At 40.5% G+C, this 23522-nt stretch overlaps 1 protein-coding gene across 1 annotated transcript in view; it reads right to left on the minus strand.

Moving 5' to 3' along the window:
• Positions 1-13350, minus strand: part of RAB11FIP2 (RAB11 family interacting protein 2) — a 32407-nt gene extending 19057 nt beyond the window's left edge. Inside the window, exons 1-3 of the mRNA XM_038140721.1 lie at positions 12810-13350; positions 1424-1866; positions 282-741 (exon numbers count right to left, since the gene is read on the minus strand). Of these exons, the coding sequence (XP_037996649.1) occupies positions 282-741; positions 1424-1866; positions 12810-13162 (1256 nt within the window). The 5' untranslated portion in view covers positions 13163-13350. The remainder of the gene's footprint in view (positions 1-281; positions 742-1423; positions 1867-12809) is intronic.
• Positions 13351-23522: the final 10172 nt, after the last annotated feature.

Below are 23522 nucleotides of genomic sequence, written 5' to 3' on the forward strand. Positions count from 1 at the left end.
AAAGCAGAAGACTTCAGGGAGAGCCTATTCTGAAGCACAAACAAGGTCTTCCACAAATACAAGCACCCAAAAAGCTTCACAGCACACATTAGCAATAAAGAAGTCACTTCAAAACAAAGTAGGAAACAATCAAATTATATAAAAAGTTTGTAACATACTTAGAAACAGAAAAGCACTGATATAAACGTGTATAAAGCACAAAAATTGCGTTCCTCAATACTCCAAATTTTCATTTATATAACACGTTCAAGATATCAGACTGAAATACAGCAAAAACCTACCTTGAAGATGGCAACGTGCTTGTAGGCTTGAAGTTTGCCATAAACGGATTAGTCGAATCATAATCAAAACTCTCCTGATGAGCTTCCCCAAACGCACTCGGTGATTTCAAGTCACTAGAACTCTCTGATCCCCCATTGCTAAGTTTATCTGACCTCTTGCTATCTTTTTTTCCAGTCACTCTTTCAAAAAGACTAACTTTCTCTTTTTTCTCTTTTTTAATTTCTTTTCTGATCTCGACAGGTTTGGAAAACAGACTTATGTTTTGATCCCACGTTGCTGGGCTTTCTTCAAATGGATTCTTCTGTCTTGGCAGTGTAGCAAATTTTTGGGGTAATGAAGCACTCACATTAAACGGGTCATTTTGTGCTTCAAGTGCAGTTTCATCAACTGTGCTGTCAAGTTGGCTCATTTTAGAAGTATCAACACTTAATGTCCTTCTGTGTGGAGATTTTAGACTCCCTGCAAACAATCTGTCATTAGTATATTATCAATGAGACACTATATCACAGTTTATGACATGCAGAAAACCCATTTTAGCTCAGATCTAGAAGCTTTGCAATTGAGCCTCAGTTCAAAACATTGGTGATTAACTAAGCTATTAAAAAAAAATAACAGCTGTAGCCTTGATTTCATGTTTCAGAAATATTTATGGATAGGCACCATGGGAAATTTTTGCTTCCTGCATGAAAATGAAGTTCTACAGAGAAGACAGCTATGACTGGTGTGCCATTCCAGAGACAATAGTATGATGTTGCATAATAACTTTGAGCAATTACAAGTATTTTCAGTTCATTGTATAAATCAGGTTTAAAATTTGGTGATAGTTTTTGACTTTTTAATTAGGCTTATTTCTCACAAGATGCTATTTTGCCTAGAGTCCCCTCTGGAATGCAATATACTCTCAGATGAGGACATAATAAGAGAAAATGCTAAACTATCATACATCATGAGCAATGTAAGTTATTTCTTATGCTCAGAAACAGCAATCATGAGTTACCAGCAAGGAAAGAAAGAATAAAAAACAGGCCAGCAATATTTCTTAACATTTTGGCCGCGTAAGTGCTTCATAAACTGAAGTAACAGATTCTGAATGCTCTGACAGCAGTGAGCTGTAATTGTAATGGTCATGAGTGCTACTTACCCCCTTCATCAACAGACCCAAAGGACTCCAGCTGACGCCTGAAAAGATGGGTGTAGCCAACAGTGCTGGATTTCATCTTCTCTGAGGAGACGTGGGGTCCTGTCAGGTCTGACATGGAGTGAGCTGAGGACAGCCGCTGAGGGCCCAAGAGGAAAGGTTTTTTTGGTTTTGATTTCATTTGCACTTCACCACTGCACACCTCTAGATTTGCATCAGGTGTGTGAGTGCTTGGGATGATTGCAGAGGATGTATCTGAAAACGTCCCATCGTTTTTCCGACCCTTCATTTTGTCTTTTAGTTTAGCAAACGGGGATTTGGTTTTGTCCTTCATGGACAAATCAAACATACTTGCTGTCATGTTATTCCTCATAAACTGAATATTGACGTTGATTTCTCCTCTGTCTTTAGTTCTCTTCCCTTGTCTGGATTCTAGGGGAAACCACCTTAAAGAAGAAAGAGAGCAAATTAAGTTGTGTTTTCTGAAGGCTATCATTACACTCTGGTTAGCTGGTTAATGCATCTGGTTAGAACAATTTAAAGTATGAAAATCCAAATCCTAGATCAAAGATTCAACCATTCCTGCACTGAAAAACTTGATTTATCGTTGTTTTCAAAGACAACTTCTTTGTTTATATTTGTTCTCAAAGACAACTTCCTAGTTTATATTTGTTTTCAACAAAAACTTCTTTGTTTATATTTGTTTCAAAACTAAATGACTAAGCAAGAGGAAGCTCTTTACAGTGTTCACCTGTTTCAAAATCAAAATCAACTCTGGAAGCTGACAAAACATCACCAAAGTTAAGGGCTTCCATCTGCTTATGAAGGAGAATTTGTACTTCATTATAAATACAGATAAATTTTCCTTCTTTTTTATAGTCTTCCAGTGTCCCTTATTTAGTAGTGATGTATATTAATGTGTTCTCTGTGGCACCTACTTGATCTAGTAACCTTGTCTCCTTGGATTTTGATCAGGTTTATACACTAGCAAACATTTTCCTCTCTTTCCTTCCTTCTAAGCACTGGTTAAGATTTATGACAACTGCAGCAATGCTGGCTAAGAAATATCTAGGAGCCCTGAACACTCAGCCACCATTTCAATTCTGCAACTGCCTCCCCTCTGGATGCTGACAGTAACTCCACAGGCACAACTGAGCACGTAGGTGTATCCAGCATCCTCTTTTTTGCAGGTCACCAGCAGGATTAACTTCAGAAATATTTCCTTTGGAACCATGACATAAATCCCCACTCCTTGAAAAGAGATCAAAGGTGTGATCATCTGTTTCAAAAAGCCAAGAGTGCTTCTTTGCCAGGTCCAGCAAAAGCTTTATCATTATCCAAGTGTCTTACTCATTCCCTATTGTGCTCCACTGTCCCATGGAAGCATCTGGAGAATTATGGCTCAATCTTCCCTCCACAGCTTCACCTAAATGAATGACCAACACACAATCCCTTCTCCACAACCATCACCAAGAGCCTTTCTCTATTTCAAAAGGTCACAAGGGCAAATTTCAGATCCACCAGCTCCAAAGAAGTGCTCTAAACCCATTGTCAGGAGAAATCCATGCACACAGACTAACACAACAGTGCCTTACCATCAGTAACTTTTGAATTGGAGAGACTAAGAAATTAAATTGCCTACTAACACAGATTAAAAATGGATTATACAGTTATACATACATTATTCAATCCTGCCAAATATAGAAAAAAAGGTCAGGAAATGAGACAAATAGCCCTCAATTTATTTTCATATTTCATAAATATATTTTAAAGGTGATAGCTGTAATCAAGTTTTCAGGCAGCGATTATGTATTTTGAGTTGAGAAAATACCTCCAAAAGTGACACACCAAAGACATAACAAAAGGATAAAGAGTATTATTATGCCATTTTTGATGTTGCTTTGTGATATTCACAAGATTTTATATTTCATACTAAAGCACAGTAATTAATCAGACCTCCTCTGTTCTCGCAATGAACAATATAAATCCAGACCAGTAGACCCAGAAGCTCAAACCAGGTGAAGGATAATTAAAGCTTTAGGAAAATAGCTTTTTTTTTTTCTGTTGTGAGGTAACTTCATTTATATACTTTAAATGAAATACAAAACCTGGAATATGTGTCTGAAGAAGATGGATTGTTTTTCCTTTTAGTTAATAATGCTTCAATTCTTTGGTAACTGACTCCAGAAACACTTTAAGTCATCTATAGAGTTGTTACAGAAAACAAAAACAGAACCAAAAGCCAACTGTCTTTGTGCTACATAATACTGCAAAAACTTGAAGACAAGATAGCCCACTTTCATTAAAACTCTTCTTTAAAAGAAAGTATGTTCACATATTCCCTTAAAAAAAAAATACAAACAGTACATAGCCATAACGAGCAAGCCTTGCTCAGACAGCTCCTGGGCAGATAAAAAACCCCCAAAAAAACCATCCTGAACCTGAGAAAGTCCTCCCACAGCTCCTCAGCCACACACTAAATATACACCAGCACAAATAAGGCTCATGAGTGGTTTAAGAAACGTAGGAGGCAGAAAGGACTTCACTTTTTGACATTCAAATTTAATATTTCAGCCTACACAGTAACAAAACATTCCCTTTTTCCCTCTCCTCACAGGGTTCAAACATTAATACTCTATCTCTGATAAAACTGGTGAATTTTTCTATGTTTCTGCTTCTGAATGATCAAAACCTTAAATGTATCCATGATACGCAACTTGTTTTAGAACAAGAAAAAGACATAAATTCCTAATCTTTTGCTATGGGGAAGAAAGTATTTTATTTTAAAAATTTATTTAACAATTATTGGCATTCTTGTCACCAATCAACAACGCTGTGTCATTATCAGCACTCACCTGCTAAGGGCAAATGCCTTGAACTATTTTGACATTTACCTCTTCTTAAAGAGAAGCCCACAACTAAGACCTTGCCTTCATGGCGTCTACGTTTCTTTTCAAAGTGTATCTTGAAAAACTTGACATTAAAATAAGTTCAGATGGGAAAACAAAGAAACTCTCCTTTCCCTAGGAAGACAACAGCAGGTCCTGCTGGAACCAGGTTCAACACTGCTACTGATTCCAACAGAATTTAATCATAAACTCTTTTACTCCAGCAGAATTCCTCTGGTCTTCAATGGAATTTCTATTTGAATAATGATTGCTGGATCAAATCTTTATATGAAAGACAGATATTTAATTTTCATAGGCATTTCAAGGAGGTTTCTTTGTTACCTTGGAGAGTTTATCTTGTTTTACTTATAATGAAGGTTCCATATGCTTCAGCTCATAACAAGACAATATGAGAAGCAGACTCAAATCATGATTTTCTTCAAAATTCAAAGGCAACTAATTACTTTTTTAAACAGATGAGAACAAATGCAGGCAATGCATTTATGTGGAGCTGCACGTGAACGAGCAACTCGGCCTATAAATGTTTCTTATTAGAATCTGTTTCGACAACACATGGGCGTGAGCAGCAAATAGAAAAAACAGCTCTATATAGGAGAGAAAAAAGAATGGGGAAATGAAGTCCACTGTTTTCAGATAACAACATTTGGGTCCTAAAACACTAAATTCCACTATACTACTGCCAATTTAAAAATTGAAATGTATTATAAAAGCCAATAAAACTTGCTATTTTGGTTTTGTTTACAGTACTTTTAGCCACAATAAATGCTCCATTTGTCAGGCTGCCATGAGCTGATTCTATAGAAAGCCTGTACAAAGTAGGAAAATAGCCAATAACATACATGAACAAAACAGGGTGGCTTTTATGAGAGCAGATGCCCTTTTACTTAATAACCAAATATTACATCCAGTCTTGCAGACAGTCTTTATTTAAACAGACCTTGTACAAAGTCTGGCAAATTTTCCCAACTTCAAAGGAAGCCCTATTGCCTTTGGAATCACATTCATTCTTCTTGCTCTCACCTTCAAATGTTCTGTAGGGCAATGTCCTCCATACACCCTCAAATTTCAACTTTTTCCCGATGGCTTCCATCAGAACAACCCTTGCTTCTTTCTCTCATCTGTTTTTCAGGGCTTTGACTGTCTTGCACAGGTTTCTGTTAATTTTTACTTTTAAGTTTTCCATATATTGCCCCTCTGCATGCTGAAAATTTCCTTGAATGTGCAAAGAGAAGCTCAACGTGCAAGGCTAAATAGGAGAAATCCTGCTGACCAGGCAGCCCTGAAAAGCTAAACCCCTGTGTGAAGCAGCATGCCTACTTTCTACCCATGACAAGATTAGTTTATTTTGGCCACACCTACAACTAGGGGTGGAAAAAGCAAACTCCCCTAACTTGAGCAGTCTTACCAGTAATGATCCCTCACCTTGGGGAAGACAGACAGGAAGGGAGAAGGAGAAAACTGAAATGAGCTACTATAAATGAGCAAGTTACAAAACCCTGGCCTGTCTATTTCATTTAAATAGCTAACACCAGACTTCCAGCTGGTTTTTTTCCTCCCCTTTTCTGATTCTATCTGTCCTCCAAATCTGCCACAGAATCTGACACTTCCAAGTCTAATCCCTCTCTCTCCTTTGGAGAAGCATCACTCAGCCTGTTCTGCTCACCATGTAACAGCGAGCAGGATGGGCTGACAGCATGGGTAAGAAAACGCACTACCTAATTTCAATTACATTTTAATTATACACCTTGACAGCCTCCAAAACCACTGGGTAACTTATCTACCAGTTTCAACAGGAATTAAGTGTTCCAGCCAGCACATTCATCCTGTGCATGACAGATGATCTCCCAACTCTGTCTTCTGGACAGTGCCAAAGATGGAAAGTATTGAAGGAATTTTCCCATCTTTCTGCTTCTCAAATACACCCCTCAGCCTTCACTCTACCAGTAACTATCTGTTGAGCTGATCTAGTTTTGCTTTGCTGAAAAACCCAAAGAATTTTACAAAATCTTTATTTCAATTCACAAATTACTATAGAAATTTTGCAAAAAGTCACATAATCATTACAGCATCCACCAAGGCTTCTGACCTTGATTTTACAGGCAAAAATCAGCACCCTGATCTGCTACACATTTAATGATAATTTTCTATACAGGCAGATACTTCTAAATTTATTTAAGACCATCAGAATCTCAATGATAGAACGTGTCCAACAGCTGTCACAAAAACAAAGTTGATGGCTACCATTAAGCTAAATACACTGAAGAAACTTGCTTCACAAAAGCCCACGAACATAAATGTCCACAGCTAATTGATGAAAAACAACATCCAAAGCCCAGAACTGTCTGACATTTTCATTTAGCAGAGTATGAACTCTGAAAAATGCAGAAGTATGTTTTGTGATAAATCATTCCGATACCATACTGAGAGGCTGCCCCAAAAGTCAGCAAGTAGGAAAATTAAGGCAAGGGGCTGAGCACAGACTACATTACGTATGAAGGGAAATGAAGAAGAAAACAAATTATTTATTAAAATAAGTGATGACACTCACAAAGATGGATACCCTTACTTTCTGGAAGCCAACTGAAATGAGATATTGAAAGCAGTTTAAAATAAATACTACAGAGTGACATTGTAACACCACAAAACATATGGGAACTGAGAGCTATCACAACACCCTCACTATGGGGTTTGCTAACATCAACTGGAATCAAGTCATTAAAGTGGTCTTAGTTTACTTATTATTTTGGCTAAATATGTGTGAATACTTCTGTGTTAACAACAAACTAACTGAAGGTATGAGAATAAAGGCCAGTTATTTGAGTATGTGTGCACAGAAAATGGAGAAGCATTTCAATACAGATGGCACTTTGACTCAGAGTTATGACTTTCTGAGAGGATGTGCATGGATTTGTTAAAATGTAAATGCTGGGAATATTACTAAGTAATTTGAAAATATCACTGTAAGTCCATAAAGCCACAGATGGGCAAAACTTTGTTTTCTCCCATAACCATCTTTCTCTTTTGTTCCTCACTACTCACATTCCTTATTTTCTTTTTTCATTTAATGAGTGGTACCACAAGACAACCCGAACAGAATCTCCAGGCTGCTCTTTACTTCTGTGCCTTTAACAAATTTCTAGTTACTACTCTTCCCACTTTTGACTTGAGTGGAACAAGATTTTTCTCTTGCTTTAACCACAATAAAGACGTTTTTTGTTACACCCTGCCATTTCCACTACTATTGAAGCTCATCCCTTCATTTTTCTTGTTTAAACTAAATTTAAGACTAAAAATAAGTAAATAATAGTGTGCTATGTTTTGCAGAAGTATTATTAAAATGGTTGCCACTCATTAACAAGCACTGAGCCCATATATTATCTATTTACTAGTTCTTTGCTTGTTCATAATTCCAGATGCATTTGAAGCCTCCCTCTTGCTTATGCTGCTACAGATGAGAGAGAGGACAGAGCAGAGGCATTTGAAGAGGGAGTTTATATCCAAGACAGAGGCTGCCAAGAAAGAATTCACATTAATCTGGAAAAAGCCACATCATTTGCATCCTCCAGGAAGCTCAGCAGCACTAAAGTCAGTGCCTACCGCACAGGGGTACTGATCATGGTCAACCATGAGTTCTTTTTATTTGCTTGCTGAGGAGCTGGTTTTCACTCTTTTTTATGATCAATAGAAGTTGAGAAGTAGCTTTAGAAAAGGCCAAGATTCCTTCACTGTATTATGCTCAAGCAAGCATTTTTTTAACAAGTGCTGCAATCTGTGTGTGTGTGGAGGGGAGCGGTGTTGAGGTATTACAGACCCTAGGGAGAAGAGGAACTAAATCACAAATAAAAGATGTCTCCTCCACCATGTCCATAAGAAATAATAACTCTACATCACCTGCCTTCTCAAATTTATAGCATTCCAAACAAGTGTTACATCTTAAATCAGCTGAACATACAATAAAATGAAACGTCCAGGACAGCTCATGAAGGAATGGACAATAAACAGAGTGGAATTAGAGAGTAACAAGGATGAAGCAAAAGCAGAGGAAATAAATAACTGGGAAAGTTAAGAGTCATTATAAAAAAAACCTGAAAAATGCTTCAGTAAATTAAGACACGTCAGAAAATGAGTATTTTTTTATTTCATGGTAACTCAAAAATTTGTTTTGATGCTGTGCAATCAGATTATGAGCAGCATTAAGGCAACTGTGAATTATAACTGAATTATTACAAAAAAGCATATATGCTTCAAAATGATATGTTCATTGATCATAATTTACATTTCAAATGAAAGACTAAAAGAGGTATATTTATTTTGCAAGAGCAGACGGAAACAATTGCCACGTATTTCTTAGGGTGAATTAAAAACCCACGCCGTGTTATTGCAAAAAATGAAAGCCATGTCAGAAATGTAACATTTGAAAACTTATGCTAAATACACTTCCATTAAAGCAGTTTTTCCAAAGCTTTTTGAAGTGTTAAAAAACCTCAGTAAAATCTTTCAGCATCTGGAGCCTAGTTTTCAGCTCTGGAAAAAAGAGCAGAAGTAAAAAGTCCCTGTCCATTTCCAACTACAGCAGAGATGTCAGAGACACAAATTTATGAACTTTCACAGTACTATGGACTTTTCTGCACTAGGAAAGAAAGAAAATGAACTGGGATCCTGCAGATGCTTTGGATGAAGTCTCTGGAAGAGATCTAGTGAGGGACCATCTGAGCTGCATCTGGATCTAACTGTTCCAGCAATTTTTACTTTTAAAAATTTGAAAAATCATCAGTTTCAAAAGCAAAAGGACATTGTATGATGCTGTGTACAAAATATTCCCTATCAAGTTATAGTAAAGAGACTACATTGTTTTATTAAGTCTTGAGCCAGAGCAAGTTTCTTAGAACACAAGACAAATCCCATCATGAGGCCTCTGCCTGAAAACTTTACTGCAGGGAGTATTTGTCTTAAGATGTGACAAGTAACAAAAAAATCTCCACAGAAAAAGAAAAGTTATTTGTCCCTAACATAATGTTCCTGAGTCTGCAATGATTTTTGAAATTTATTTCTTCCAAATTATAAAACATTAAATTAAAAAAATATGTAAAAAGCCAAATGTCACACACCCCACGGTCTTCCTAGGAATTCAGAATCAGCTGGTAGCCTTCACTTCTCATACCTCCTTACTAAAAAAGCACTAGGGAATTGCTGACAGGGTTCAGCATTGTGCAGAATATTAAATATCTTTTTTGCAATACCCTGGTGACTCTTGAGTCTGTCTCTTACAGCACCATATGTACAGCTGTGTTGGAAAGAGGAAGCTATTAAATATATTAAAAAGTAGAAATATTACCAATAGACACTTCATCAAATAACTGGATCTCATTCATCCCCAAACAAAGCAAGAAATGTTAAGGTTACATCAACATAAGAAAATAACTCTGGATTTAATAACAGCACAAGCCTGTTGAACATATTTGAAAGTAAAAACATTGCTTAATAAAACAGATTAGTGTTTCTGAAACAATGAATATAGCTTTCAACCATCAGAATGCTTTGGTAACAAAGACATTGTACTTGGTTTTGAAAGGTGCTGGGTGTCTCAGTTCCCACACCACACTCACAGTTAGGTCTTCAGGTCCAAATATATTACCCTTAGTTTACTGCCAACACAGGAATAGGAATATTTTCTATCAAAAAGGATTTAATAAAGCAGGGGGAAAAGAGCATTTTGTTTGAGATTGCATTCGTAAATCTATTCCTGAAAGTCTGCCCTCGTCCCACACACACGTACAAATATTGCATCCACATCTCCAACGAGTGCTTCAAGGAGACAGCCACGACACACCCGTGTGGCACGAGGGCACACAACCACAAAAACTTCTCAAAAACGTCCAAACCTAAGAACTCAGAGTTACTTTTTTTTTGAAAGTGGATGTTAGAAAGGACGTTTTTGAGGTTTCTAAGCACCTAGAGACACCAAGGGGAAAACTGGACTTTCAGTGGCTCCTTCCTCGTAAGAATTTAAATCAGCATTACGCGAGAACGCGCTGCCAAAAATCCCACTTGCCGCCCAGCCGCACTTTTACACTTACATAAGACTTTTACAAGTACGGCTGTTCGACCCTAGAAGCCTAACACCCATCGACTTTTAATAAGATTTGCAATCTTAAATGCTCAAGTAACTTCTGAAGAAAGGACTCAGGCTGTTTGTAAAACTTTCCCCACAGGCCCCCATCTTGTGCAGCAGAGCTCGCAGGCTGCGCGCGCGCGGCGCTCCCGGTGATTTCAGCGGTGCTCTGGGAGGAACCGCTCCACAGCTACATAGCAGGAGTGCCTCTCTCACACTTCAGAGAAAGAAATGAGAAAATAAAGAACACCTATGGAGCCCTGCAAAGCCTAACTTCCTATAAAAATACTGCAGATCTGAATGTTTAGCTATCACAAGGACTGGGTTACTTACCCCACTTAAAAATTTCTGGAATAATTTTGCAAGACTGACTCTAGTATTACTTTTGCTAAACCTGGTGCAGAGGCCTATGTTTCTTCTTCTAGGGAAAAGAAGTTTTGTTACTCACAGTAACAAAAACAATTAATGGAATAATTTACATATTTTACTCCAGCTTCTGAACACGTATTTCTATCTAGATTTACAGTCTTTATTTTTTGTAGCGTTCCTCCCTCATTCATTCATTCACCGTGTTTTTCACCTTGTTGCTAGGTGTTGCAACTAAGGCAGTTGACTACTGACTTGCAAGATAATTACCACTAATGAGTCAAGAATTTTTAAGATACGTGTCTAAAGAGCAGTGAAACTTCTTGACTCGAGTGTCAAAAGAAATTAAGACCCTAAGGCTACAGGCATCACCATGCATTGCATCAAGATAACTGGTTTATCCCTACAAAGATAAGCAATTAAAAAGTGTAATACTCCAGGCAGTGAACCCACAAGAGATTCCGCACAGACTTCTTCTTTCTGATCATACAGTTTGTGAACATACTGTTTTGCCAAAAATTCAGTTCACAAAAACAAACACCAGAGCAAAGAGAGCTTTGACTTGCCTTTGGTGCTCTTCAACCTCAGCCATGCATTTAAGTAGGACCAGGTTTTGAGGTGGTTTCAGCAGAAACAGTTGCCTGACCAAGAAGCCCTGCCTGGTGTTAACCATACGGATTTCCACCTCCAACTGCCAATGCTGCTGGAGGTCCAACCCTGGCACAGTCACAGACAGACAAGCAACACCAGTCTTTTAGTGGCTTGGATGCCAAGTCCAGCACCTCACCACAGACCCACCATCACTATGGATACCCGACTTCAATTTCAACAGCTGAGATTTGAGCACAGGAGCCTTTGTACTCTTCTGAAGAGACACTAGAGGAGGAAAGGCACCTGGAGCAGGAACTTTTTAACTACTGCAGACAGATCTGTCAGCGTTCATGTCACTGCCAACACGGAGCTCACTTGGAGCTCTCCAAGCTGTTCTGATTCAACTTCTGTGGCACCAGTGTATCTACACCAAACCCAAAGCAAGGAGTCATAGGCATGCCTGCAGTACTCTCATACCTACAGTCTGAGCTACACACACGGAGGACAAATTACGCTGGTACCAAACATCTTTGTGCAACCATGTCTTGTCTAGGAATTATAACAACTTTACTCATTTAGTTGAAAAACTCAGAGAATTAGATAAGTACAGTTCAACTTAATAAACTGCTATGATGCCTTTTTTTTAATTCCTTTTTTTGCATTCCAGTGCCTGAACTTCCTGGCACTGGAATGCAAAAAAAGGAATTATTTCCTATTAGGAATTTATTTCCTAAAATAGTGCACACACTATTTTATTTGACAAAGGCTTATGTAGGTAGTGATGGAAGCTACCACAAGAGCTGAAATTTCTCTTCAGTCTTCTCAGCTGAGGCCTGCTGTACCGTGCAGCCTGCGGGATCATGGCCTAAGATTAATCAGGACCAGCAAAGCACTGTGCTGTTGTGGTAAGCTTTCATTAAGTCACAGTTCATTGACCACTAAAACATAAATATAAAATATTTAAAGACACGTGGTTGAAGCAACTGAAGGGAAACAACTTTAAAGAGAACCACACCAGGTTTCAGGGCATCTGAGTCTCACACATGGTTCAAACTGAGGTAGGAGATGAATGGGGGTATGGCCCTGTGCAGAACAAAGAAAAATGCTTAGATAAACAGACTGTAACGAGTTCATGTTACACACAAGAGTTTGTCAGAAAAGTTAATGTTATTGACAGTCCTTCCCTGTGCAGAGTAGGCACTTTGATTACAGTAAACCTCTCTGGAAGAGGTCAGGCCACAATGACACAACTGTATAGCTTAAGAGATTTGAACACAGAATCAATGACAGAAACGTACTAATTTCATTTCAAAGTACTTATGTTCATAGTAAGGCTACTATTTTCCACCCTCCCCAAGTGCAACTGCCCAACGAATACAAATTATAATGAAAAAAACCAACCATCACTTACTCTGTTTTCCGCCTTTGCTTGTCTTCAAACATATCATTCAGACTTATGGCTACCTGTCCCAAAAACCTGTCCAGCCCCACCAGCGACCTGTGCATGACAATCAGGTACAGGATGTATTTTTCTGGATTCTCCTGCATGAGTAGTCCAGGGAGCTCGAAGGAGGCCTCTTCTTTCCAGATGGGATCCAGCGTCTTCTCAGCCACCGAGGTGGAGTACTTCTCCTTGCCCAGCTGTATGATGGTGTAGGCATCGTTGCTGCCATTTTTACCTTTTGGCTTCAGACCTTTGGCTTGAAGGACCGTAACTTGCACATGAGTTGGGAACCACTTTTGGGCTTGCTCCGCCAACATCATCTTTGAAGATCGCAGAAGCAGCAGCAATAACAAACGCAAAGTCTGTCAGTCCTCGAGGGACTGCGTAAGGGCACTTACGGCGGAGACACCTGTCAGGGGCTCGGCTGGTCCTTCCTCTAGCGCTGCTGGCCGCGGGTGGCCCTCACCAGCCCGCGGGTCCCCCCCTTCCCCGGCAGCCCCACCTGCGGCTCCATGGCCGGGGGCTGCAGGTCCCGCCGCAGCCCCGGCCCCGCCGCCCCGCCGCGCCCGGCCTGGCCCTGCCCGCCGCTGCCGCCGGCCCGGCCCCGCGCCGCCCCCAGGGCATCCCCCGGGCAGGGCCGCTCCGCCGCGGGGCCCCGCAGGCCGGCGGCGGCCTCGCCCTGCTCGTCCGGCTCGGTGCCGGCGGCGGTTCGGTGCCGGCGCGGGGCTCGGTGCCGGGCTGCCCTCCCTGCCTCCGTCAGTCCGCCCGTCCCTGCCGCGGCCGCCTCAGCCTCTCGCCGCGCTGCCCCCCCGCCGCCGCCCGGCCTGACGGGCCGGCTCCGCCGCTTCCGCCTTCCCCATGCTGCGGGCGGCGGCGGGCAGAGGGCAGAGGGCAGGGTTCGCCCCCTCCCTCTCGTCCCTTCGCCGCCGTTCCCCGGCCGCCCGGGCCGCGCTGCCCAGCGCCCCGAGCACCCCCGCGGCCCGCGGGCAGGGCCGGAGAGGCCGCGGCTCCCCCGGGCGTGACGGAGCGCTGGGCTCCCGGGGCCCCCTCCCGGCTGAGAGCCCCGGCCCGTTAATTAATTCTTCGCTATTTTTGTTTCTAGAGCGGGCAGAGAGTTCTGCAGGAGCTGTGGAGAGGAGGGTACTTGGCTAAAGGCGTCTATTGTTTTTATTCAATATTAGGGGCTCGGGGGTAGCCACGGAACCAGCCGAGCTCTGGAACCACCCTGCTGCCAGTCACTTCGGGAACATCTTTATTTTTCAGCCCCATCCAACCGCCCTGGAAAATCTGTTGGATTTAAATGAGAGAGTAAAAATTACAAAACATAAAAATATTAATATAAATAATATACAAGATGTTTTGAGGACATATAATTTTGCTTATGGTACACCTGGACACTGCATGTGTTTACATGTGCACCTGTAAGTGGAGTCACTTATTATTAACATCGTATTAACGTCGTTTCTTTAAAAAAAAAAAAAAAAATAAGAAGTAAAAATTAGAGTTGCAAGTTGTATCCCATCCCTGCAAACCATAAAAAGCAGCCAGGTCAGATCATACTTCACCCACCACCCCTCACTCATGAGTCCCTGGTCCATGGCTCACAAGTTACTGAGGAAAGAAACCTTGGGATACATTCCCATATTCCCATACAGCTGAGACCTACAGGAAATGAAAATCTTAAAGCTGAAGGCCATTAGGGAGAGTAAAGTATGATGCTACCCAAAATACCTAATGCCAAGCAAGTTATCGTCCGAGGTCCCAAAAGGGGGGATTACCAGTCTACGCACAGTCATTAGCCTGAGCCCAGCTCCTGTCATCTCTGTACACAACTTTAATAAATACTTCATTGATGCTCAATTTTTGGCTGGCAGTGAGAGCTGTCTGCATGCTGTGATAGTTAACACAGTCCTGGCACTTCTTTCCTCTTCCACTTTGTATCTGATTTTTCTTGATGGGAAAATAGATGGTCCAGTTGGAAATGGTAACTTCAATACATGTCCTGGGATCATATATTTAGGCAAAAATATATAAATGGGTCATTTAGTATAGGAGTTTCTGAAAGCATTACAAATGCTATGGTTGTCTGCCTTGCCTTGCGATGCTGAGATACTAATGGTCAATTAAGGCTGTAGGTCAACTCTTTGGGATAAATCACCATCCCCTCACCTGAAAACCCCTTCCCCTACTCTGCAGCTGTCATTCTTCCACATCCTCAGGTATCTTTCCCAAATGTTTCACAGTGAAGCTCCCAGGAGGAGCTGCTGTGCTTGGGGAGAGTTGCAGTATTTCGGGCTGGAAGAGCCAGAAGGGATTATGGTGCCAGGGTTCTGCGGGAGATTTAGGCCATGGGGGAAAGCCACGGGGTTCTTCTTGGAAACCAGAGCGACTTATGTACATCAGAACATTTCTGAAATTAATTTTACCACATACAAGTTCTGTTTTAGTAGAATAATCTTCATTGCACTAAGTAGAAACCAAGCATGATGAACTCATCAAATCAAAACAAGAAATGAATTTTAGGTAGGCAGAATGTATTTATTTAATAGAAATTTAAGTCAAACATCATGTCCTGCATGCTGCGTCTCAGGAAAACTTTAACGAGTTTTTACAAGAGACAGGTTCTGCGCTTTTTCCTTGCCTTTTATTGGTATTCTTTAATTTCTTGTTACTGTCTCTTTTTAAACAGGGGCTGACTGGAATACATGTGCACACAGCTGAACAGGGGAAGGTGGAAGAACTTTTGTACTGCTGCAGACCGTATATCAATGCAATACCCAATCTGCCTTTCCTGCTTTCAGAAATAAACATATTATTAGTCCTCTACTCCTTATGTGCAATCTGGCATGTGAGAAGTGGAGTGTGGAACCTTTCCCCTTTCTCATGTTTCTCCTCTCTGCTCAGCTGCTGGAGTAGGCACTGGGGACATGCCCCCTCAACTCCTCCACCCCTGTGCTTGAAGAGAATTCTGCTCAAAGGTGCACCAGATATATTTTATTCCCTCTTACACCCCTCTAGGGTCAAGCTGAAAGCTGGCCTTTTGATTTTGTCCTCTTTGGAATAGGGTAATTGTCATCATCTGGAATGTAGCGTGGGATATAAATGACAAAGTATCTCAGAGAAATAATGATATCTCCAGCAACACAGTGTCCCCTGGCACTATGTTAGAGCATTAATCCAGAAATGACTCAGATTTTCATTCACTGAGCCACCAGGACTGCTCAGTGCCTGTATGCACTGTAGGTTTTGCTCATCACTGTCCATGAATGTTACATTAGAAAATCCCTTTTATTTCCTATGCACCATTTTGGTTACAGGACTGTACCATTCCTTCAGTGCACCATAGATATCCGCTGTTGTTCTGTCATAATAATCTTTTAAACTCGCTGTCACTGCTGTATCATGTTTTCTGTCCAAATTCACTCACTCTGAGGATATCTCATCATGAATTTTCTAGTCCTTCGTTTCTTTTAGAGAATTTTGAGCTCAAAACATTATATTTGGAGCTTGCAGTCAAGTGTAGCTCCTTTGTACGCTGCACTGTGGTAAAAGGGATTTCTCCCTGGGGATGGCAGGCGGCTCCTGTAGTGTTCTGTGCCCTGCTGCTTTTCCCTGTTCTGCTACCCTCTGTGTAGCATTGGAGAAAGCTGAGAAAACCAAGCCCAGAATTCTTGCTGATGAAGAAAAAGCCATCAAAGCTGGAATATGTGGTCTCAGAAAATTCTTTCTGCATTTCTGATTTGAAATAGCTGTCCTGTGTTCCTGGTGGATACTCCAACACCCTATCTCCTTGTAGACAGTGATGAGAGTGAGTTTAAAAATCAATTGTTAATCAGAGAACAGCAGTGGACATCCATGGTATATTTAATACAGAACCCTAAAGCTCGTATGTGCCATTTGTCTCTATTATATGTTCTTCCAGTCATTTCTGACCCAGGACATCAACACTGTTGTTTTTTGTTTCCATTTTTTAAAGGGGGAATTCCAGGAAGTATGGTGGATTTTTTTTTCTATTTCAGTAATTTGTAATTCCCTTTTGTTTCTCCCTCCTGAGCCTACAGTACATCTGATTAAACAGGAGCCTTGATATTCTGGCTGCCATTTCAAAAGAAAATGCAAGAAAATCTTTTTGCCTGTGCCACTGAAACAATTCCACATTCTGCTTCTCATTTCCAGTTGTGTACTTGCTAAAGAGGATCAGAGCAGTTGCATTTACACTGGTAAACTGTAGCAGGTAATTTGGTGATTTAATTTCTCCCTGATTTCTGTTTGTGAAGTAGGAAACATTTTGTTGTTTTTTCTTATGAAAATGCTATCTCCTCTTTGAAATTATCTGCTGAATAATTCTTAGTTGTCAGATTGCAGGCGTTGTCTTTGCTTTGAACATTACATTGCTGTGAGGAACAGGCTGGTTTTGTCTTGACATGTGACAAGCTTCTGCTTCCTGCCTTGCTGAATAACTTTTAGTGGCTGTTGCAACTGTCCAGACTGTTTTCTGGAAAGACTGTGCAATTTTTGAGACTGAATATTGTTGCCTGTTAGCTTTCTCTTAGCTGTCGTTATTTTCTCGATTAGTGACTTCTTCAGGAATTCACTAGAATTAATTGACTGTAGAAATCAAATAGCTGGGCTCAAACTACTGTGGATTGGAAAGTCTTTCTCAAGCTGCTGGTTTTGTCTGCTCTCTTGGTTTGAGAAGAATTCATTATGCTGGAAGTATTTTGATGTAATTATTAAAAGCTAGAAGAATATTAATGAATTTTCTATTCTGACCCCAAATTTCGCAACCCAGAATGTTCAAGGTTTGCTGAGGCTGGGCCAGTTGGGCCACTGTCCTGCTCTGTGTGCTTTCTTTTACCTTTCACATTCACTCTTGTGGAACTTCTCAGAAGGAGGAGACCTTTGGCCTCAACACTAGGGCTGAATTTTCTCTGGTAGGTTTTAAAAGCCCTATAGAGACCTCAGTAGTCCTGAGCTCTCAGGTGCTGCCACTGTCATTTCTTCTGTTCTCTCTGTGCTGTTCTCTCCAGCCATCTGCTTGGGATGCAGTTTGTGTCTGCCCTGCTTCACTCTTCACCTCTCTTTCTTGCATTAATGCAAGGAATGGGATCATATAAGAACCAGCAAAGGAAATGTGTCTCTGAAAAGGGGAGTGGGGGCTTGAAATCAGGCAAATGCCACAGAATTGTCCATTGTTCTGATGGAAATCCAGTACTTTCAACCGGAAATCTGGAGTTGTGGAAGTCCTGTGTGCAATATCAGACTTCAAATAAATGCCAGGTACCACTAAGAGCGTTGGAAGCATCATCTTTTTTGTTCATTTTTAGCCGAACATGTTTCACAGCCTTTCAACACTCTCATCCATTGTGAAGTTCAAAGAGGCTTAAATGCTGTAAAGCAGTCATCAAATACTATAATTAAACTTGCCAGTCACCCAGGTTTGACCCAAACTGCCTGTGTCTCAAGATGTTACTCAGCTGTCTGGGTTAGATTTCAGTTCAGCCTTTTAAAAACATGAAAACACCTCGTTCTCAGCAGCTTCTGCACAAACCATTGTGCTCTTCTGTCAAAGCCTCCCCGTCATGCAAACTCCAGCACTTCCAACCTGACATAGCCGTGGGGTACATCCTGCCCCACACCTGGTAGAATTCAGACTGTCATCAGCAACACCTCCACAGGGGACAGCGCCAGTGACACAAAACTCTTTTAAAACTAACTTCCAAGAGCTAAATTCAGATTTGCCCTTGGCTCACCTAAACTTCATGGGAACCTCCAAAGTAACCGTTGGAGAAGTACCTGTTCAAAAATCACAGCAACACAAACTGAGGCTCAAAATGAAGAGTTATATTAGAAATGGAAATTGGCTATATGGCATCTATTTTTAGACTTAAATATAAACATTTTTTCCTGTTTTGGCTATATGTCCACTGACTGAACATCTTAAATAACCTTTATGCATTGGGAATAGAAATAAGTAATATAGGGAGAATCAAGGATGATTTTGTCATCTTTGCAGAGAATAATCTTGGTTTTTTCGTGCTTGACAGAACCTAAGAAACATTAACAGTAGAAAAAAGCAACTTCAAAATGATGGTCTTTCTGGTTTCTTAATGAACCAGGAGAAGAAAAGAAAAAGAAAGATTTTTATCATTGTTTGAGTATGAGGCTTCTTCAGAGGTACTTTTCCTGTGTTTAAATAACTCCTGCATTTATTCTCTAGGTCATTTATTCTTTATGGGTCTCCAATGATCTCAAAGACCATTACCTCACAAATTCTCCAAAGTTATCAACTCCCTTAAGGAGAATCTTGGCAAATACCAGAAAATTATGTTCCAAAGAGTCCTTTGTGAGGTTATTTCTGAACTTCACTAATTGTTTTCCCTCTATAAGACTCTAAATGGCTTTATAGGACTCACACATTCAACATCATTAGGCAGTGAGGACAGACTAAATGGAATTATTTGAACAGAGATTAAATTGTATATTTGCATCATTTGTTTGTGCACCAAGGTAGCAGACGCATCAAGAGGGAAAAACACCTACCCACCTTCAAGCATGGTGTACTCCTTTAAATGAGTGAGCAAATGAGTGCTCATTGAAGTCGGGTCTTAACTAAACACACTTAAACTTCCTGCTCATCTCCAAGACTTTTTCCCAGGCTTAGCTGCCCCCAAAATCTCTTCCCAAGGATTTTGTTCTACCAGAGGACTATCCTGTGTCTCTTCTGTTGTTGAAGGGTCTAATGGAATCCACCTGCAGCACTGAGGCAGCCGTGATTAATCTGCATTTAACCACAGGGTCTCAACACTTCCTGTGTGTTCATAACAGGAGAGTTCTTCTTCCCTGATGATACGAAAAGCTCACACCCAAACCAACCAACCAAGAAGTTAAATAACATAAAGGAGGGAGGGAAGGAAGGAGGGAAGGAAGGAAGGAAGGAAGGAAGGAAGGAAGGAAGGAAGGAAGGAAGGAAGGAAGGAAGGAAGGAAGGAAGGAAGGAAGGAAGGAAGGAAGGAAGGAAGGAAGGAAGGAAGGAAGGAAGGAAGGAAGGAAGGAAGGAAGGAAGGAAGGAAGGAGGGAAGGAAGGAAGGAAGTGTCGGAAGGAAGGAAGGAAGGAAGGTTGATATGTTTGTAACACTTAGGTTTATCATGTCTCCTCTGAAGTCCAAAGTACAGCAGGACATGGATTTTCTAACTCTTCACACACCACATTGCAGTGCTCAAAGAAAACCCAGAACAATACCTGGTATTTTGGCAGAATTTTTTTCTCTTGCCGAGCTGGTGAACAATTCAGATTTTTATACCATCTTTCCTCCTACAAATATCAATTTCAATTTGGCTTCAGCGAGGTCTTAACATAAATATGTGATTAGAGAAAGAATCTAACTTAAATTACTGTAGTTAATTTTTATGTATGTTAAATGTATGTACTCCAAGCCCTCTTCTCCAATGTTACTTAAAACCCTCATATCTTTCAAATGTGGTTTATTCTTAGAAAACTCAAGCTGCTCCTAGAATTCTGCTCCCAGTAAGAGACAAATTAGATAAAAACAACTTCTTGAGAGAAGAGAGCTTGCAGAGCTCTTGCAAGTAGACATGGAGTGCTGCTTAACAGCCTTCTATGCCCTTTTGGTAAGAATTATCCAATAACTAGTATATGGCAGATAGAATTTCACTTTTCCAAAATGTGTGTAGTGCATCTTCTTTCCAACCCCAGAAGTTGGAAGGATTGTGAGGGCTCTGGGAATACTGCAGATTTATTTTGGCACTGCCTAGTGCTTTAAGCATCCTGGAAATCAGCACTGGATATGTTCTCATAGTCTGGATGTAAATTAGCCATATGTGCATTAGAGGCATTATTTACAGATTGAATTGTGCAACTAACTATACTTAGGGCCTTAGATAAATTATTTCTATATTGGGTCCAATTTTTGCTGTCATTTACTGTAATATAAATCTAGGATCACTACACTGAAGTCATTGGGGTAATTACTTTGAATTTTCTCCAGTGTGATGGAGAGCAGAATTTAGTCTCTGGTTATTATTTGCAGCTCTGAAGTCCTTTCCCCCACACTAGGAAACTACTGAGGCTCTTCTGTCACTTTGTCAACTCCCCCTTTAGAATTATGCTCAGAAAGTGTATCTGCATGTGAAGACAAAGTGACACAGGCAGAGTTAGTTGGTTTTGGAGTCTGAGTAAATAAAAATGAGAACAGTTGCCTGGTGTTAAAATCTCTTGTTGCTTTGCTCTTCATATTCCTTTGCCTTTGCTTCTGAAAGTTTGCAACCAGATTTCTTTCTGGTTAAACCTCACTAAAAAAGGACATATGTTAGGACGTGGGCATCACCCTCTGAGCCTCTAGCAAAAGTGATTTGTCATTACCTCAGAGTTTTCACTGTATCTTCACAGTTTGAACCAATGATGCATCCTCATTTTCTGTTGGTGTTTGACAGCATTGCCTATCAATCACTGAAAAAAGCAGTGAGTAACAGTAAAAGCTCTCTACAGCAGCTCTTTTGAAATTCCCATCAGCTAGAAAATTATGAAGTCAAAGATGGAGCATACTAGTCTCAATAGAAAGATAGAAACCATGCTAACACATCAGCAATTGTTCTCTAGAAACACTCTCGCTGGTGCTGGGGTCGTGTGATTGTCCATATAAGAATACAGATGTCTCATCATCCAGCAACATATGATATTAAGGCATACCAGTGTTGGATGCAACTTCGTAGCTGTGGTTCAAAAGCTCATGTTAGGGGAACACACTGGGATACTGGTTATATCTTTTTCAACTCAGTGTTTCTAATGAGAAGAAGATGTCTGAATGTATTTTCTGTAAGTCATAATCATTTGAAAAAATGCATTAGCAGGCACAGGTCTCATAAGTGATTTTAAATCATCTCCATATTTTGTTTTCCTTCAGCTTCTCCTTTGTTTCTTTGCTGCTGCTGCTCAATCTCATTTTTTTCTCTCCCCATATTACTGTAACAGCATGTCTGCCTTCATTTCCAGTAATAGAAAAGCCTATGTGATTAAATGCTTCACTTTGGCAATCAGATATTCTTGGTGTTTATTTATTGAAGGCTCTTTTGTGCAGAGTCCTGCCACTGCCTGGGTCCTTCCATTGCAAGTGACAGAATCAAGATGTCACAGAAGCTGATAATTGCAAACTGCTGAGTTTGAGCAGCAAGGTAATGGCTGGGCAGTGCTGAGTAAAGAGGCACAAGACTAATATTACTGTGCAAAACCTTTACTCAGCAAAACTCACAGGCAGCTGTAAATACTAACTTAAATATCATCCCAGCCAAGATATGACTTCTCAGGGTCATCCCTGGAATTACATAAATTGCAGAAACAGAGATTTGCTTCAACATTTAAGTATCCAGCATATGTTCCCAAAGAAGACTTATGCAGTGGCAAGCCTGAAATTTTAAGTGTGAGCAAAAAAAGGGGCAAAGAGGTAAAAGCGAGGTTAGAGCAGTTGGTTTGTGCATGGCACCAGGGGGATTGCATAAAGCAAATTACATACATTGTTATGTTTTTTCTGCAGGAAAGCACAGACAGGGAGGGAATCAGGATGGAAAGAAGGGGCAGTTCACTGAGCCAAGCACAGATGACATGGCTTCCCAGAGCATCAGTGCTGCTGTGAAAAGGGAACTCTTCAGGAAGGTTTTACCTTGGTTCATACACTGATGTTGGCTTTGCCAGTTAGTTTAGCTGAAGAAGACTGACCTGCCCCAGTGCATCCTTGGTCACAGAGACCATGATGGTTATTTGCCCATTTGCCCTGGCCAGAATGCCTCACCTGGGAATCCTGCACCCAGCCCACTTCCCAGTTCTCCTTGGTCTCAGAGCCATCTAGTCTTGACGAAAAAGCTTCTGGGGTGAAAAACCCACAATCCCTTTGTAAAAGTTTACCTGAGAACTAACTAACCTCACTGTTAATAATCCTATATGTTTTATCTATAATCAGAATTTTATCATTTCCAGCTTCTATGTCTTGATTCATTTTTATATTTTAAATTACGGAGCCATTACGGATTTTTTCCACATGTAGGTATTAATATATTGATCAAGTCTTTTAACCTTTTTTTCTGATAAACAGATTAAGCTGCAAACATCTATCCCTACAAGGCAGATATTCCAAATCTTGAAATCATTCTTTTCTGATCTATTTTCAATTTTCCATGGCTTCTTTGAAGTGTGAACACCAAGACTAGTCATGATATTCCAGTAGTTTTCCCACCAGCTCGCACACAGCTGTACTTCTTGTGCCAGAATCCCTGGCCCAGTAATTCTGCTGCTAGCTTAGGTTTAGGAAATTCAATCTAGGGTATTAAAACACTTGCTATATATTTTCCCTGCATAATTGGAAAGCAGTGAGAGATCAAGCAATGGATCAAATCTGCGGGGGGAGAAAAAAAAATTCCAGTTCTCCAGTTAATTGTTCTGAAAAGTTTGGAGAAATTTACTGCAGAGATACTCTCCCATAGAGCAATCAAGTGCTGACTGTAAGTCTGTTTATGCTTTGGACACATCTGTATGGCAGCAGCATAAAGAGTGTGGCATGCTGTTTAATATCTGTCAGGCTTCTTTTTTAAACCACTTAATAAGCATGTATGTAAATTCTACGCAATAAAAAAGTTCTTACAACTAGAACAAGAATAACCTTTTATGTG

The sequence above is a fragment of the Motacilla alba genome, chromosome 6 (genome assembly GCF_015832195.1).
Source record: "Motacilla alba alba isolate MOTALB_02 chromosome 6, Motacilla_alba_V1.0_pri, whole genome shotgun sequence".
Classification (NCBI taxonomy): Eukaryota; Metazoa; Chordata; class Aves; order Passeriformes; family Motacillidae; genus Motacilla; species Motacilla alba.